The sequence below is a fragment of the Lonchura striata genome, chromosome 8 (genome assembly GCF_046129695.1).
Source record: "Lonchura striata isolate bLonStr1 chromosome 8, bLonStr1.mat, whole genome shotgun sequence".
Taxonomy (NCBI): domain Eukaryota; kingdom Metazoa; phylum Chordata; class Aves; order Passeriformes; family Estrildidae; genus Lonchura; species Lonchura striata.
Window position 1 is genome coordinate 20,637,601 of NC_134610.1, and position 19,096 is coordinate 20,656,696.

At 39.2% G+C, this 19,096-nt stretch overlaps 1 protein-coding gene and 1 long non-coding RNA gene across 6 annotated transcripts in view; one reads left to right on the forward strand and one right to left on the reverse strand.

The window, feature by feature from the left end:
* ITGA6 (integrin subunit alpha 6) overlaps positions 1-11,294 on the forward strand; it is a 40,519-nt gene extending 29,225 nt beyond the window's left edge. For 2 of the 4 annotated variants that reach the window (XM_077785049.1, XM_021552480.3), the window contains 13 exons: positions 840-989; positions 1,706-1,821; positions 2,702-2,891; positions 2,978-3,061; positions 3,264-3,343; positions 3,499-3,576; positions 3,678-3,780; positions 4,747-4,920; positions 5,904-6,002; positions 6,380-6,490; positions 6,572-6,670; positions 6,993-7,118; positions 10,272-11,294. In XM_077785049.1, the coding sequence (XP_077641175.1) occupies positions 840-989; positions 1,706-1,821; positions 2,702-2,891; positions 2,978-3,061; positions 3,264-3,343; positions 3,499-3,576; positions 3,678-3,780; positions 4,747-4,920; positions 5,904-6,002; positions 6,380-6,490; positions 6,572-6,670; positions 6,993-7,118; positions 10,272-10,430 (1,569 nt within the window). In that variant the 3' untranslated portion in view covers positions 10,431-11,294. Of the gene's footprint in view, positions 1-839; positions 990-1,705; positions 1,822-2,701; positions 2,892-2,977; positions 3,062-3,263; positions 3,344-3,498; positions 3,577-3,677; positions 3,781-4,746; positions 4,921-5,903; positions 6,003-6,379; positions 6,491-6,571; positions 6,671-6,992; positions 7,119-8,556; positions 8,871-10,271 lie in introns of those variants that run through there. The other 2 variants (XM_021552483.3, XM_021552481.3) reach the window with 2 other exon arrangements.
* On the reverse strand, positions 715-19,045 carry LOC110482905 (uncharacterized). Of its 2 annotated transcripts, XR_004148552.2 has the most exons (4): positions 18,908-19,045; positions 11,415-11,594; positions 10,241-10,323; positions 715-969 (listed from the first exon to the last, which is right to left on the reverse strand). It is a non-coding gene; the product is annotated as an uncharacterized LOC110482905 (long non-coding RNA). The 2 variants fall into 2 exon arrangements; XR_002467477.2 differs by lacking the exon at positions 715-969 and having other exon boundaries at positions 8,920-10,323.
* Between the last annotated feature and the right edge of the window lie 51 nt (positions 19,046-19,096).

Genomic DNA, 19,096 nt, shown 5'->3' on the forward strand with positions numbered 1-19,096 from the left:
TTTTTTGGCAGCCTCATGGAAGGAACCTTTGTATATAATTTTGTATATAATTTCAAAGTCATATGCAATATAAAACTTCAAAAATAGAAACCCACCATATTTTACTATTCTCTGCATACATGCTGCTTCCTCCTGTTGCCTTTCTTTCAAGGTATGGATAAAAACTAGCCACTGCAGCACACTCTGGTGGTCAATGGAGCTGAACTAATTTCGAACCACAGAGAGCAACTAAGTACCAAAAACAGAGAGTTGCTTCCAACAGAAATTATTGTTAGAGAATTTTATAGTGTTACTGTTCAGGAAGAGAATTTTAACCCATGGGTTTTGGCGTGGATGAATGGACAAGGCAAGAAAGGTTGATATGTGCTCTCTTGACTTGGCTGCTGTAGTGGCACCTAGAAGTGGTATTGCTCCAGAGGCTAAACACATTCCCTCTTCATGGCTCAGCAGGAATGAGTCAGCCTCCAAGGCTGATTTTGACCACAGCAGATTAAGAACTTAAATTTATGAATAGAATAGAATAATAGAATGATTTGGGTTGACACCTTTTACTAGACTATGTTACTCAAACCTGTCCCAGTGTGTTATTTTACTACAGCTGTGTGAATTTCACCTGCCTGAATTACTGTCTGTGATTCTTAGCAATTCTTAATGGCGAGAGAAATTGTCAGATTGGGAAACCAGAGGAAAAAAAAGGACAATAGCGCTGGGCTCTTTGTGTTCCTGCATGTTTAGAAAATTCTGAATTTATATACAGTATCAAAAGCTCATCTTCATGTTGTTTTTTTCTTCTCTGCATATACTGTATACTAATGATGCAATTTAAAATATTTTAACAGGAAAAAATTAAAGATAAGCTACGTCCCATTCCAATATCAGTCAGTGTTAAAATTGCTGGCCTGGAATCACCATCCAAGAGAAAAGAGAGCGCACTTCCAGATCTTATACCAATTCTAAATTCAAATGAATCTGAAACAGAGACCACAAAAGTAAGTCTTTGATACCATATATCCACAAAAATCTGTACTTCTACAAATAATTTAAAGACTGTAGAAAACTAAATTATGTCCAAAGGAAATAACTGGGGTGGCACTGGACATGTAACTATTGGATTATTATTTTATCTTTTCTTCTGAACTTGTTACAACATTTAGGAACTATGTACTGTGTTCTCCTGCAACAAAAGTGATGATATAGCTCCTTGGTTTCTTCCCTCTCCCCAACAAGTTAAGGAGGAAGTGTACTTTTGATTAAAAATAGAAATTCATTGGATCCTACTGGGAACATTTGTCCAACATAACCAGATAATGTACACTCTTAATTTGTCGACTGTTAGGATGCTGGAATGGCATTTGAGCAGTGACTGCAGCAGTGACATAGAAGGAAGGGAGTATCTCCATTAAAGATTGTCATTTCCTCAATGCTTATTGAAGAATCACACTTTAAGATGTATTTTCTCATAAGAAGTGGACCTCTCATTTAGAATTATCCAATTCTGTTTTTTAGTTCTAAACTACCAGCATCAAGGGCTGTATCTCACAAAGCAAAACTCAACAGGCAAGAATTAAGTCAGGTTAAAATCTGAGCTCTGTCCAGGAAAGTGCCTTGTGAGTTCCATGTAGATGCTTTACTCAGTGTGCTTCAGAAATCTGATTTTAAGCTACTGTTGTGTGTCAGGCGGCAAAATTGGTTTGGTTTTATTTAGGTGGAGTTCTTAAAAGAAGGATGTGGAGAAGACAATGAATGTCACAGCAATCTCAAGCTTCAGTACCGTTTTTGTACAAGAGAGGGAAATGAAGACAGGTTTACTTATTTACCACTGTAAGTCTCGATTAATATACTTCTAAAGTTCAAATTATTAACAAGTCCTTAAAAGAACTTTTAGGAGAGGATTTTGGGAAAGAGCAGTTTTTTTCTGTGTATGGCAGACACAGACCTTGGTAATAGTATTGATTTGTCAGGGTGAGGAATGGGGGCAGAGGGGTCAGAGCTTGAGAAGAAAAGTGGTTCAGAATTGAATGGATACTAAGTGGCTGCAATAGTGTAGGGGTGGGTAATTTCACACCTGGAGAAATTATATTCTAAACCACCCTTGCAGTAATTTATTGTATGACATTGTTAATTATTTTGCAGATGAAACTTGACTGTATGACAACTTGATAGAGTATGGTCTCATAGCCCAAGAGAAGTCATTACAGAGAAGTGCAGTGATGATTTAATTTTAACACATGCCCCAGCACTCTGCTGCAGCCCTCCTTCCTGGAGGGCCAGTGAAATTGGAGTGGGGGGTAAAACAGACACACAAACAAATGTTTATTTACTCCCAGCATTCAGACATTTTTAGCAGTGAGTGCCACACTTGGAAACCAAACCCACGTATACCTTACAAGATTAAAGCAGGTCAGTAGATGCATTTGGAGAAAATTCATCACTACATGAGTCAGATGGAAGTGCTGGTTCAGAAGTACTTTAAACTCCTGATTACTTGAGGGATTTATCATCCTCTTCTGTCCTCTTCACTACTGTCAGATGAAATACTGGTGTGGGGGGAAAAAACCTATGACTATGCATGTTCACAGTTTTACTATAATTCTCTCCGAATAAGAGGAAATTGTATGTGGATAAACAATCATAAGAAGCAAACTTGCATACACATTTGTTTTCCTAATGCACAGAAACCCTGTACATTCTGTTTCTGTAGTGAAAATGGCATGCCAGTGCTTGTTCTGAAAGACCAGAAAGATATTGCCGTGGAAATAACAGTGACAAACAATCCATCTGATATAAAAAATCCACAAAAAGATGGTGAAGATGCATATGAAGCTAAACTAATTGCAACTTTTCCAGACAGTCTGACATACTCTGCATTCAGAGAGATGAGGGGTTATCCTGTAAGTATTTTTAATAGAAAAAAATACTGAAAAATTTAAAATATTTCCAGCATATTTTTACTTGTAAATGTGTTCTGTTTAATCAGGAAAAACAGCTAACATGTGGTGCTAACCAAAATGGTTCTCAAGCAGAGTGTGAACTTGGAAATCCTTTCAAAAGAAATTCTAATGTAAGTTGCACTTACATTACTCTAGTTGTAAAATCTCATTCTGACTAACTGCAGTCATCCAAAGTTCCTACATGTCGCAACTGGAAGTTTGATTTGGATCTGTCTTTTTAACTCTAGAACTTAATACTGAAATTTTCTATAAAATTTCATATATCAATATATCTTATAAAGAGCTCATGTATTTATCTTCTTTCTTGTTTAGGTAACCTTTTATCTGATCTTAAGTACCACTAAGGTTAATGTTGATACAACAGACTTAGACATTAACCTGAAGCTGGAAACGTAAGTTTTCTTCATGTGCATGCACCTACACTTTGCTTTGATATACAGTTGTAAACATTTTGAATGGATTTGTTTGATTCACAGAAGTAATTTAACAGTAGAGAGAAACCCACTAAATTTGTAAAATAAACACCATTGTTTTCTTTTCATTGTAGAACAAGCACTCAAGTTAATTTGACTCCAATTACAGCCAGTGCTAAAGTGGTTCTTGAATTGCTTTTATCCCTCACTGGGTAGGTGTTGATAGCATGAACGATTGGGGGGATCTGGGGACAGTTGTGCTTCCGACTCTTCAAAATATGATTATTCTCCTTTCCCGCTCCCACCTGAACAGAGTTGCTAAGCCTTCTCAAGTATATTTTGGAGGCAACATCATTGGTGAAAGTGCAGTGAAGTCTGAAGATGATATTGGAAACCTCATAGAGTATGAATTCAGAGTGAGTAATTCAGGTTAATGCCAACAGCTGCTTTTAATCAAATGCACAGCTTCTTGCTTTATGCATATGAATACTTAGAAAAGTTGCTATAATGAAATTTGCTTTCTTTGTCCCAAAATCCTGACTTCCTGTTAAGAACATGCAGTCTGACCGTGGGTAAAGCTTCTTCAGCCCTTGATATTTTATGATTGTATTCTAAGGAAGTGGCCTGAGGCTGCCTGCGCAATTGTTTTTTTTGGAGCAGGTCATGCACATTCAGTTTTAGGGCATAAAAGTCCCTGCAGAGAGGGAACAAAGTTGAAGCAGAACCTGCCTGGAGCCTGTCCAGGCGTTGGCTGGTGCACACAGGCAGCAAAAACAGGCTGAGCACAGAGCCAGTGCAGGGAGGTGCTGTGAGAGCCCCTCTGAATGTGTGAGCTTATTCCACTGTCTTGGTCTTCTGCATAATACAGCAAGGAGGAGACTAAGAGAAATTAAAGTTCACCTCTGTCAATCCTTCTTTCTTTACCTGGTCCATATATTATAGCAGCAGCAGTTAAAATATCTGATTTAAAATGTGCTAGCATGATCAGTAACACTAATAAATAAAAAAAGAGGTTGGGAAAAAACTTTAAAACTTACAAGAGCAAGAGCTTGTTCTTTGTGTCAGAGTTCCTCAGAAACCTTGCCGTTTGCCTCAGTTATGCAACTGACTTGTTAACTCTAAATTTGAATTGTCGTTTCACATGAAGATTAATTTCTAAAAATCAACAACTAAAAGTTCATGTTAGGGAATTCTAATCCTTCTATGTATTTACTTGCTCTCCCAGTATGCTAGTTTTAGTATATGCTTTGTACTATTTTGACTGATCTGATCTAAATTTCCTGTTAGCTGCATGCTTAACGCTTGTCCAAGTCAATAATGTTTTCAGGAAGAAAATCCCTCTGAAAAGTATTTCACAGTTAAAATAAACATTCTTTAAACAGGTAACTAACTTGGGCAGACCACTGAAAACATTTGGCACTGCTTCCTTGGACATCCAGTGGCCCAAAGAAATTAGTAATGGCAAATGGCTGCTTTATTTGATGAAAATAGACTCCAAAGGCTTGGAAAAGGTCTACTGTCAACCTGAGAGTGAAATCAACAGTTTGCATGTTGCGGTATGTTACAGTCTTCTGCTGGTGAATTGGTACAACATGAAAGCACCCCACAGCAAATGAGAGTAAGGCGTGAGAGCTTGCCTCTAGGAGTTACTGTTTATCTTGAGCAGCTCACAAGCACAATCTGTGACCTGTGTATCAGTGAATAAGCCTATCAGGAGACCTCCTAACAGCCAATGAGGCTGATATGCTAAAGGGTAGATGCTATGTCACAATGACTGTTTTTGCAATGGGCACTGCTGTCATAGGCTCTTACACAGGATGAAACTGCTGACTGTTCTAACAAATTTTATCAGTATTATTGAAAACTGCTCAGTAATAAAAACATCTGAGTTCTTACTCAAAAAAACAAGAAATAACTAAATATTTTCCCAGCCTAGGGGCATTCCATGTTCTTTTTTGAAGACAAGGGGTTTGAACTTTAAATTTATTTATTTACAACAAATATAATAAAAAGCAATTTTCATAGCCCTGGATTGTTCCTATCTAGCAAAATCTTCTTCCTAAAACTTAAGCGTCATTTTTTAATTCTTCATATAACCTTGAGATTATACGGGAGGAGTTTTTATTTTCCAGCATTAAAACTGCATGCACATAAACCTGTTTTCTGTTTTTGTCAGATCATTGTATTAGTTAATATAACTTGCAGTGAGTGTAATTAATATACAGTTTAAAAAACCTGCACATTCTTACTATTTTAGCAGAGTATTGTTAATACCCTTTATCAAGAAATAAAAATGGAAATAGCATTGAAAGCTTTATAAAGCTAAAAACTCCCCTTGCCCTATTAGTCTGTTGGCCTTTCTTTCAGTAATCTGAAGTTTTATTCTTACCAGTAAATGTAGATAAGTAGACTGACAGAATGCTGTCAGTCATATTCTGATTTTGGAAGAAAACACTAAGCTCTAGTTTCTCTGCTTGATTGAATTAATAGATTCTTACGATAAACTGCTTTCTAGTTTTTTACTTTTTTTCCCTTGTAGGAATCCCATAACTCAAGAAGGAAGCGTGAAGTTGCAGAGAAACAAATTACAGACAGCCAGGCATTTTCTTTATTCTCAGAAAGAAAATATAAAACCTTGGTAAGGATATTGCAACAGCTGTATTTTTGTCAGATACCTCCCTCAGCACTCGAAAGAGGGCTCTTCTGACTTTGGCAGAGTGAAAGAAATTCTCTTTCCCTTTTTATCTTGCATCCAAATATTGATGCTTTTAAAATTTGAGCATTTAGATTATCTGCTCTGAGGAAGAACTAGGAAAGAATTATCTGCATAGTTACTTACCTTAAAATAATCAAGTAATAACATCTTCATTGTATTTTCCCTTTGCTGTTAGTACAGACAGATGATGGTCTTGCATATAGGTATGATGCATATAATCCAATATTTAATCTTGGGATGAGGTTTAAACAATCTGTGAAGATGTGATCTTATTTACATGTAGAAACCTGTAATTGCAGAGCTGTAATGTGAATGCACGCTGTGTGGATATAAAGTGTCCCCTGAAGGGTTTCGACAGCAAAGCATCTATTGTGCTGCGTTCCAGGCTGTGGAACAGCACCTTCTTAGAGGTAAGTCCTCTTACCTGCCCTTCTTAAAAGCTCAGTTCTTCCCTGTTCTGTGTCTAATATTCATGTTTTATTTTGGAACAGGAATACTCCAAAATGAATTACCTTGACATTCTTGTTAGGGCTTCTATCAGTGTTCCTGCTGCAGCTAAGAATGTTAAACTCACAAATGAAGTTGCTCAGGTAGGTTCGTAATATGCTAACCACATATTATGGTTATGGTTGTTCTACCTGATCTCCAAAGACCAGGAATGAAACAGATTTAAAACAAAACTAGCTAAAAGTTTAACTTTTTAACTGAGTTTTGAATTATTGATAATTTTTACCTTTTAATGGAGTTTAAAAAATTCATTACCATATCCAAATGATACCAGTGGGACCTTCAAAAGCATTTGGTAGAAGACATCTTGTTAGAGGAGAGGTAAGACTATATAAATTGCAGCTTTCTAATTTAACATGTACCTTCTAAAATACTCCTTCCACCTGCACGTTTTCTGTCCCGTAGGTGCGTGTTACTGTATTTCCTGCAAAACCAGTAGCCCTTTATACGGGAGTTCCGTGGTGGATCATTGCAGTGGCTATCCTTGCTGGAATACTCATGCTTGCACTGTTGGTATTCTTACTATGGAAGGTGAGCTTTTATTATTCTGGTTATTTTTTATTTTCTGTTCTGTAAATGACAAGATAGCAAACTAATGAAGTATTTGGAACTCAAAATAGGGCAAAATTGCACAAATCATACATTATCAGTTTCTCAGTTTTGCAACACTTGGAATGAAAATGGTTGTACGGGCAGATTTGTCACATAATATTTCTATTTTCACATCCTCAAAAAGAAGTATTTTGAGCTCCAGATGAAACTTGAGACAAATGTTCAGAGGCCATAGTTTGATACAGATGGATAGTACCATTGGGAGCCTCTACAGTTAGGGGTAAAACTTTATGTGAGCCATTTACAAATTCTTTAGTAGGGCACTGTTCTCATAACATCAGAAAGACCATTAAATTGATAGTAGATGAAAATAACCAAAAGCACAGTATTACTACATAGCCAAGTGTGCTGGTGAATTTCTTACTATTGTTTTTTTAAACCTTGACTAAATAAAGAGGTAGAACAAATGGTTAACTATTTGCAAAAGAAAAAAATCAAGTATCTTTTTTCTAATGACAGTTGTAAAAGTGCCAATTATTTGTGGTCCCAAGTATAACAGAGCAATCCTTTTATTCTTAGTTTTTATAGGTGTAGGCAGTTAATATTTGCTGTTATGGGATAGCAGAAGGTCATTAAGGAAGAGGAGGTGAAGAATATCCTGACACTTTTTTTTTTTCAGTGAAATTGCAGCAGTTAGCTTTGAGGAGTTACTTGCTGCAAGTTACTTCCCTTTGGACAGTTCTGATTTCCTTATTTTCTAAAAAATGCCCAGCTGCTCCTTTAAATACTCCTGATGAATGAATACTGGGTGGGCTTTTAGGTACTAACTACTAGTGGTTTACTGTGCATGAAAATAACGAACATTTTTGACAAGTACACACAGTGAAAAATGCTGTTTTTGATGACACAGACTGTGCTGTTCTATGAAGGACAAACACCGTACTGGAAAGACAGATACTGGTTTAAGACAAAAACTTGTATTGAATGGGTCAGACTGGTTTTGTTCTACACCCTGCAGTTTTGTCTGTCCTGTGCACTAGTCCACAAACAGGTTTCTGTATGGGTGGGCTTCTTTCTGCTCTTCACAGCCACCTTGACTTGCTCTGTACATACTTTATTGTAGCTTTTCTTAAAAAAACCCAGATTCTCTACAAATTTGTCAAAATGCCTCTGAAATTATATTCTCAGGTTACTCTGTTAATAACTCGGGTTATTTTATTCTGTTATTGTATAGACCAAGCTAGCCCAAGAAGTTCACATCTAGAAACAGCCGAGTTCTTGTGATGACTTTTTTCTTCTTGTTTCTTTGGCGTGTGAAGGGATAATGGGAAGACAGGTGACAGACTTAAGTCAGTTTTAATAGGTTTGACTTCTTCCAGTCCACAAAAAAATGACTAAATACCTTGCTTCCTTGTAGTGTGGTTTCTTCAAGAGAAATAAGAAAGATCATTACGATGCCACATATCACAAGGCTGAGATCCATGCTCAGCCATCTGATAAAGAGAGACTTACTTCTGATGCATAGTACTGATCTACTTCTGTAATTGGTAACTGATGATATTTTTTAATTGCTAGCTGTGGCACATGCTATGGTTGCAGTGGCTAACTGTGAAGCTTTTTCTGCATAAGTTCTATTAACTTTTGGATTTCAAGCTATCATACTTGCTTGCTCCTTTTGTTGATAGATTTCCAGCTTCTGGTGCATGTGAACACACAGAGGTTTATGCTGGTCTAAAATGCTTCTTATTTATTTTTTAAAAAACATGGTGAGCTGTTGCAGTAGGCTTCAGTATTTTTTTTTAATTTATGCTTTAACATTACAAATAAGTCTTTAAGCTTGCAAGATCGGAATCAACACTGTACAGTTAAGATGCAAAGATAAAACTACAGCAACAAAACATAAATTTGCTTTACTAACCTTTAGTGCATGCTGTACATGTTGCTTACATTGGAGAAGGGTTTTCATAACAAGTATTTATTGCAGGTCTCACATCTGTTTTAATTGAGTTCTAAGATGTACTTCTCTAGGAACACACTTTGCTGAAGTTACAAGATGCATGATGATTTATGCTTCCAGCAACCTTTATTCCACTTAAGATATTACATGCATGTACATTGTATCCATAAGTGTACTTGGGATGAGGGAGTGGGGAGGAATTCTTCATGAATTATTTCAAAACAGTGTTTAATGAAACTAGGAGATGGCCAATGAATTGGTCTTCACTCACTGTAATTTTTAAAAATTCTATCTTAAGTTCTAATATTAAAAACCCCCCAAACCATGGACCAAACAGAACCAAAAAATCCAGCACCCTAAATACTATGAAAAAAGCTTGCTCGCTTTAACATGTTCTTACCCCCAGCAGTATCTAATGACAGCTGGATAGCACAAGGTCTCTGAACCTGAATATTGATCCATAAGGATGGTCAATGATCCGTAAGGATGTAAAGCTGAGTGTGTACAAGTCATTATCTTTGTATATTGTGGCCATAGCTCCCTTTTGTTTTGGAAATCAGTTTTAGTCCATGCCTTGATATTCAAAATCAGTTTTTACAGTGGCTTTGAATAAAAAAACTGCAAAGCACAAATAAGCTGTTACAGGTTTCATCCAGGGCAACTTCCCATGGCAAGCAAGACTCATGTTTCTAAGACAGTGTATGTGTAGTTAGTTCAGGTGACTGAAGTGGAAATGGTGCTTTGAAAACCAAGGCCCTTGGGGTAACTTTTTTTTGAATGCTCTGGAAATCTTTCTGTAGGTTCTTAAGGGTAAATCATGTCATCATACAGGAAGACACTGAAGTTCATACCTACCTTTGATTCAGGAGAAGCACTTTCCTGTGCGTAGCAATAAATGTCCTCATTAGATGAATGAACAATATTGGAGGGAATCTTTTTAAGGTACTTCATTACCATGGATAGTCGGAGCATGCTCTTTAACTGCTGCTGAACAGCTAATTCAGGCCTCTTGGCTCACATTTTTACAGCTAAATATGCTACATTTTTGGCCTACGTATGTCTGTTTTCAGTTTTCCTACCCGTATATTTGTGTGAAGAAAGAATTTACTGCCTCTACAGTTGTAGTACTTTGGTAGCAACTTACACCTGAACTGTTCTTTTCTGTCTCTGCACAGTGCGGGTTCTTCCGGCGTTCCAGGTACGAAGACAGTGTTCCCCGCTATCACGCTGTAAGAATTCGAAAAGAGGAGCGACAGATCAAAGATGGGAAAAGCCAAGACCTTGAGACAAAACAGTGGTTCACCAAATGGAATGAAAATGAAAGTTATTCTTAGGCAAAAATGTTGTTTATCCACAAAGTTCAGATAGAGTTAGGTAAGGTTTTCATTCATGGAATCCTGATGAACTTAGACCTGTGAACACTATGGACATTCACTATTTGATTGTAGATATTACTACTTATATTGAGGCTTTTATTTGCACAGTTAAAGTGGCTTCAACAGACTTCATTTGCCTTATTTAATTTCCCCACTGCCTCTTCATCCCCTTTAAATCTAACCCACACTACAGATAATATGTTGATGTGGGTCTTTTCTGCAAAATTAGCAAAACCACTACAGCAGACCTTTTGATCCTCCTGTGATCCTGACTTTCTTCCTTGTTATTTAAGGCACGCTTGATTAAGGTCAAGATGAGTTCTCCACTGTTCCCTCAATGCACAGTGCATTATAAACACACAGTGGCCTTAGCATACTTTGTTCAAGTATAACTGAAGACCTGCAAGTCTGCTTTAGTCATAACCTTTGCCTGCTGCAGTAGTTAGGGCTTAACAAAAAGCATCATTTAAATTACATGTGCAATGGGTCATGTTGCTTGATTTTGGGTTCTTTTTTTTTAAGATCAGATTGTGTGATTCTTGCTCACAACAAATATACACAGGTTTTTTTTTTTAAGAGAGGCTTGAATATTAGATGTACTTTGTGTATATATATATATTAGTAATTTTTATATTTATTTTTATTATAAATCATTGTCTTTGACTAACTGGTAGGCTGAAGACTACTGAATTTTTAAATCCACTGTTCTGGTTTTTTTGTGTTTCTGTTTGAACTTCAAATAATGAGACCTGAGGCTTTCACTGCATTTTAATAAATCACTGAAGGTGCCAATGCTTTCTAAAATGTAAATATTTATGCAAATGATGTCTATGGGTGCTTTCTTTTCCTGATACTTGTAGCATGATTTGTATATTACTGTGGACTGTTTAACAATTTGGACACCAAAGTGAAGTAGTGTTTTAGATATCATTTTATACTCACGGCAAGAAAGTGAAAAGTCCTTTGGAAACCTCATTCCAGCTTCATCAGGACTTCCTGGTTGGCAAAAGGCCTTGACTACTGTAGCTGTTGTATAGCACTTGGAGGCTATAGATGCCTTATTTACCTTAACTGTCAGGATGTGAGCTGATCACGTTGAGACTACTGAATCATCTTCAATACCTGAATATTGATAGAAGTAGAACCATGATATTAGCAGTCTGGTTATGGTAACTAACTGAGAGAATGGTTTAAAGAGTTTACTTTTTTACCCATATTCTAAAACCTTGGTACTATTTAAGAACAAAGATTTAGCTCACAGTTATGTATTCCATGTGAAACAAAATTCTGCTCAGAAAGTATGCATGTTTAATTGCTTCTGCTATGAACTATGCAAAAACCTCTTGGTATTTTTTCCCCTCATAGGGTAAAATCCTGCTAGGAGGGCAGTTGTCAAATATCTTATTTTTACTGCTAATTTTGAATGTACCTTCTTGGAAGGTGTGGTCACCTAAAAAGTTACCTTTTAGTGTTAACTAAGATGAGTTTATTAAACTAGATAATCTCAGTATGTTATGACCCTGACTTTATGAATGCTTACATATTAATTCAGACGTTACCCAAGTTTTTAGCTGTTAGAATCCTAGTTTATTTGCTTAAAGGCTCAGCAGTATCAAAAGCCAGGCTTGTCAGGGGCTAAGAAGCTTGAGAAATACCCCTGAGTATAAAATCAGGTTTTGGCCCTCATCTAAGAACATGAATGTCTTAGCAGTGTTAAAGTTCTTGAAAAATAAGTCATTGATATATATTTTTATCTCAAACTTTTGTTATACCAGCTAAGAATGCTACATCATTCCATGATTAGAAATTACCTGTGGATATTTGTATAGAAGTGTGAAATAAATTTTTTTAAATTAAAGATGGTCTTGGTAATAGTGATTTTATCATACTTAACTGAGGTGGCCACAGTTCCCTAGAAAAACAGGCTCGAAGTGGCAGGCTTTGACAAGTTCTCCCTCAGCATTGGTGTAGCTCTTGCTGCCCTGCTCCATGCAGAGGGCAGATAAGGAGCAGCAGGAGATAAGGCACAATCTCAGGCTTGCAGGCTCTCTGCTGCTTGCTGCCCGTGCCAGCACTGGTAGGAGTCAGAGCACCACGTGCCAGCTCCCACTGGGACACGGCCCCCCCTCTCCTCGCTCCATGCTTGGCACTCGTGCTGCCCTGGAGCCCTTTCATGGAAACAACCTCCTAAAAAGCTTCCTAAATAGTGCCAGATGAGTATTTGAGTAAGTAGTGGAGATGGATACATGCCCCAAAATCGGTCAAGAACTTTGCATACCTATTTGTATTTAGCAGTGGAGATTTGATATAACACAACTGCAGGGTAGTTTCAAGTCCACCAAAAAAGCCCTGTGGAAAAGCCAAAATTATGCAGGGAAAAAATCCCACGAAACCCAACAGACAAAATGTGGTTCCACCTCTTTAAGATGTCAGCCCTCACTGGATGCTGAAAGGCCTTTTGATGCAAACAAAGCCCAAAGAAAAAGGTCAGCTGGATATATGCTAGGCCACTCTTTGTAGTTGAGGCCAAGAAGCTTCCAGAACTAGACCCAGAAAATGCCACTAGACTCTTGAGAGCATCTCAAAGATAAGAACTCAACCTGCTCTTATTAAGAAATTACTCTCCTTTACATGATGGCCACAAAGATTTGTCTACAAGAAGACAAAATATCAACTGGCAGAACAGTTAAATAGCTGATTATATGAAGCTTTTGAACAAATCTAATGTATTTGGCTTTATGTGTGTGCTCATATACACCATACACATAGTAGTACTAGATGTAGTCTATACAATATACACAGTGGTACAGCACTCTAATAGTGTATGTGTATAAAATGCACATGTACATGTATGCACATGTGTGATATATAAAACTTGCTGTTCACTATATATAGTGTGTGTTTTATATCTGTACAAAAATATACACTCTTTATTGTCCAAGGTACAGAAACAGAATGTTGGTAAACTGCAATACTTTCCCATACATTTAACTGCTGCAGCACAGAAGACACCTTATGAGAGAATATACCTTTCAATTTAAGGGACCACCACAGCTCAATTCCAGTAGCCACCTATACATAAAAGTTATATGTAGAAAAAGGCAACAGGGTGCTCAGTTGGACACAAATCAAAAATCAGCACAAGAGGTAAAAGGAAACTTCTGAAAGGGGCACTGAACCACCAGCACCCTTGTTGCAATGCTGATCATCATGGCTGCAGTGTGTCCAAACTCCACAGAGAGCTGCTCATGTTCAACAGCTGCAGTAACTTCTGCCAGCACAGAGAAAGTGTGGTGTCAGCAGCTGGTTTGCAGAGGCCAGGAGACCAAGCTGTGAGACCAAAACAACCAGGCAGTGCTCTGAGCAAGCAGCAGCCTGTGGATGTGCTTGGACGTGCTTCAGCTGCCTCACCAGACAGCACGGCTGTGCGGCACAAGACGAGTGTGAGTTGCTTCCCTACAGGGATTGTGTAACCAGTTGCTTTAGTTTTTTATCCCAGTCCTCAGGTACCTTTCAATGTCTATCTTTCCAGGCCTCAGAGTCATTATTCATACTACAAACCTTTTACAGGCTTATAAACCTTGCTGAGTCCTAACCTTGTGAACTTTGTAAAAACACTGCAAAACTCCTATCCCAAAAGATGGCTGCTGCAACAGGCCTTAAACCCCAGCCAAAGTGTGACATGGTAACTATGAAGGGGTTGGGGACCTACAGTTTGCATTTTTCATACTGCAAGAAAGACCCCTTTCTTCCTTTTCTAGCACTACAAAATGTTTGTTTGCAAGCAGCACCTTTTCAGGGCCGTACCTGCTTCAAATATCCCAGAAAACACAGAGAAGAGATTTTTGCAAGAGGACGTGTCCTTGCTGCTGCAGACCAAGATAAATCCCCCTCATCACTGATACACAATGGTAACTATGCATTCTATCCCTCAATCCCAGTGTTTTAGGGGAATAGGGAAGGAAGGGACAGAGGAGTTAAATACTTTTGCTAGGAACCTAGGAAATAATGCAACTGATAAGTGGATTAAAAGAAATGTTTGCAGGATACTGATTGGTTTCTTGAAGTGGAGGGGTCCAACAGAGTACCCCAGTACAGAGCCAAGAAGTGCATTACTGCCAGCCTGCTTACAAGGTACTGACCAATTCCAGCTTAGCAAGGAGGAACAACATGAAAACAGCCATTGTGGACCTGACACATATCCACCTGGATCAGCAGTCCCCCTCTAACAGCTGCTAAGAGTTGTCCACAAAATACTTTGCTGTACCTGCTAATGCTTCATTTCAGTAACTGTATAGCATATTTTTCCTGCTTCTAAAAGCCATCCATAGAATCCTAAGAGTATCTCACACTGGAAGAACCCCATAAGGATCAAAGCTCCTTACAAAAAAGAGATCAAAGTCACACAAACCAATGTAACCCTAAGGATTTGTCTGACAGAAACCTAAGAATGAAGGCAAACCTAAGAACAAACAATTTTAAGTACACAAACTGGCTAGATGGGCCAGGTGACTGTGCAGCCATTGCAGCCAAGTGTATAAACCACTGAAAGAAAACAGGGAAGGGGAAAGGGAAGGGGAAAGGGAAGGGGAAAGGGAAGGGGAAAGGGAAGGGGAAAGGGAAGGGGAAAGGTATTCTAAGGATACTCATACCTGGCAACTTAAGCTTTTTTCTTAATCTGAGGACCTTAAAGAAAAGGAAAAAACCACTAGTACATGCTGCACCCAAGAATTGATGATTTCCAGTAACAACAAACAAACTTTTTCTATGTAACACACTGCAATATTAGAACTTAAAAAATAAATTAAATTGAAATTCAACTATTTCCAGTTATTTTGAGGTCTGAATTGTTCTGTCTCATTTAAATTATTGATCTGGATGTATCAGAATTTCAACAACACCAAGAAGCATGAATAAGAGTAGTAAAAATGCAAAATAATGAACACATTTCTCCCTTATGGTTTACTCAAGAAATTGCAGAAATCACTACATTAGAGCTCTGGCCAGTGTCACACTGGATCACATCAGAGCAAGACCCTAGAAAATTGTCAATGAGAGAAACAGGTTTTAGGAGAGAAAGAGCATTCAAAATTTTCTCCAATATTCTAACAGAACATGTTTACATGGATCAGGATCTGATCAATTGTTTAAACAAGATAAGTAAAACACCACTAGGTAAACAGAGAGGTTCTTCTCAGAACACAGAATTTAAAGAATTCTCCACCATTCTTTTATCCACAGTTACTTCTGTGACTGCTCATCCTGCACAACTTTTTCCGAGAAAAGTGCTCTCTGTTTACATGACTATGTATGGTCTCTAGCTTACAATGAACAATGATTTATTTAACCTCTGGCAGCCTCTGCCACATCTTGTGGCTGGGGACTGCTGTCCAAAGATAACTTTAGGCAGAAGGCCAGTTTTTAAGGCATGTCTGTAAAGCTGAAACACAAAATAACAACACAGTAATATATGCATCTAGAAGATGAAGCCAATCCAGAGCCACCATAAGAAATTGCAACAGTTTACAAAGACCCCATGCACTGCTTGTAGCCACTGCTTTAAACTAGTGCTGGCTCACAGCAGAGAGGCCGTCATAACATGTTTTTGAGCACAGCGATTTTCAAGTACAAGTTCCAAACTATTACAAACTTGAGCAGCATGAGGTACTCCTTGGTGTTCCTGGAGTGGCCTACAAGCAGCAATAAGCAAAACCTGCCAACAAGGTGCATTTGTAAAAGTCTTGAAGAGACAGACAAGGTGTCTGTTTGCCCAATTAGCCACCACTCCCTGGCCAGAGCAGAACAAGCCATTCAGTTTGCAACATAAAGATTAAGGTATATTGGATTGCAAACCAGATGAAAAAAGCAGTCTGATCCTGCTTCTTTCTCACATACTATTGGTGCAGTTCAGGAAACTGCACCAGGACGCTGACTGAATCAAATGCTTTCTGTATTTCAATGCAACATTAACAAGAAATAGGGAGGAATCTAACAAAGCACTGAATGGATTAATGTGACTGCTGTACCAGAACTGCTCTAGTGGATGCCATAGGATATCCAACCTCATTATCAGGTCATACACAAGTCAAAGGTACAAGGTTTGTTTACAGGAAACCAATCAATATTGAAAAGCTGATTTAATAAATTTATGGGGTGAATAGTAATATCCACAATAGAAAAATCAAATGAATGCAGGGCATAATCCACTGTGGATATTGTTGTTTTCTCTTTTCAGGAATGGCACTGGGAATGATACCAGCACATCTCCACTGGAGATGAGGTTAGCCATCATAAGATTGCTTATCCTTCTCGCAGGAGCAACCATAACCAGCATGAACTGGCTGAAATCTGATTCACACATCAACAAGTTCCCACAGGCTGGAGACCTTCACTTCTTTATTTTAATCAATACGGTAACTATAGTACATTCCACACTATATATGTTTCTTCACTGTGGGTAAAATTTGCTGCTAACAGTAATTATAAGGGAAGGTCATGCGGGCACCTTGCTCACTGAAATGCAAAAGGTAAATTGGGATAATGCTTCTTACTGAACAGTATTTCAGTATGGTGTAGTGTGGAGAATAATTGATGCTGTTGAAGAGGCATTCCTGATACATATTATTAACATTTAACAAAACCGTAATAATTAGCTAACCAAAAGTTTCCCTCCAAATACAACTGGAACATAGCGTTAACCTGTTTAAAGGCAGAGAAGCAAGAGGTGACCACCCTGTCACTCTGTGGAGCACCTGAACTGACTTCAGACATGGGGGAATTGAGATGGTTCATTCCCTCCCACACCTCCTCAGGCCTGCTCTATGATTTCAGGTATTGCCTCCCCCAGAGGCCCTTTGAATTCTCCCACACCCCAGCAGGCTGTGATCAGCACCTCTCCAGGTCGGACACCACCTGGAGCCCATGAACTTTCATGCCTGCCATAGAGGAAAGACCATTCCCCTACAGGCCTCGAGGAGCCACTCTTGACTGCTGAGAAATGTAAATGGATTTGATGTATTCTACTGAACTCCAGAGGAACTTTCCATAGTAACTTTGTACACAGGTATAGATGTACACACCTCTGTCCCTGTGTGTGAATAATGGCCTAGGTAGTAATTAACAGAGTGAACCTTGCCTTCAAACTCTGCTAGGGCACGGGGTTAAACTATTATAAAATACTAAATTATTAATATTAAATTATGAAATTATTAATCAAATTATTAACGGTATGCTTACCAAAACAAAGGTAGAATGATTGAAAAATTCATATTATTTGAAAGTAGCTGTGCTTGCTTGGCAGAAGTAGCTAGAATTGTTATAGCAAGATGAGTTATATGGCTATATTGCAGAAGTCAAAGATGTATCACAGTGAAACCTGGAACTAACATTATTAATAGTTAGAGTAGACACAAGTGTAATTTAAATATTACTCAAAAGTTAATAGCTGAGCAACCACATTATAACATGGACTCCAGAACTGACTGAAACTATCACAGAAACAGACCTAAGAGGATGTGAAGATGACCACGTGGCAAAAACTTGGTGACAAAAGAGCAAAACAATGAAGGTCAAGAAGGGCCCAGACTCTAATATGGCTATTCATCCACACTATTGTGTGCAGAGTTTAGATTATAATAATTACCCAGGAATTTCTTTGTCTGGGGTTCCCTCTTTTGAGGCACCTAGCTCAAGCTACCAGGTATCAAAATTTACCTGTAGCAATAGACCTATCTGATGGAGATGAGAGCCTAGTGTCAAAGATAGTTATATACTGCAGTAAGTTTATCAGAAATGCTTATAATCACTATTAATGGCCTTTTTTAGTTAGTATTCTAGATATATCTACCACAGCACGACAATAAACTATTCAATACCCAGTCTGGTACCTCACATACTGAATTTTAACAGGCAGTAAAGTGATTCACTATGACACACAGTCCAAATGTTTTTCTACCAATACACACGCATATTGTGCCTATTGCTGACCGATCAGGAATGCATCTGTAAAGGCAGAAGCCCTATCCTTCCTCTGTGTTTTTTGTTTGATTGATTGTCTTTTTTCTAGCGACTGAAGGAAACCCGAGCCCCCCCGCGGCTGGGCAGACACAGGTGCGGCGGTGAGAAGCCACGCGGCTGTTCAAGCGCGGCCGATGCCCTCGGGAGGGGCTCTGCCCTCCCGCCGGCCCTATGGACAACGCCGGCGCTTCTGAGTTTCTACAGTTCCCGTTCCGCCTCCATCGCAGGGCGAGGGGGAGCCCCGGGTGCTCCGAGCCCGCACGGCCAGCCCCCGGGCAGCGCAATGCCGGGCGAGAGCCGCTGGCGCACGGACATCTCTCGGGTCCCGCCCCGCAGCCCTCACGGCTCCCCGCCGGGCCGGGCGCACCGCGGCCCTTGGCCGGGCTGGCGGCGGCACCGGCACCCGTACCGCCGCGTACCTGCGCCTAGCCGGGCTCCTCCACGAAGCGAGCGGCGCCTTCTCCCTTCGAGCCCCAAGGCGCGGGGGACAGCCGAGCGCCGGCCGCGGGCCCCGCCGGGCGGCTCCGAGCTCCCCCTCGCCGCCCTCTCGCCCGCCCCGCGCCGCTGCGGGGCCGGGCCGGGCGGAGACGCCCGCCCCCCTCGGGCAC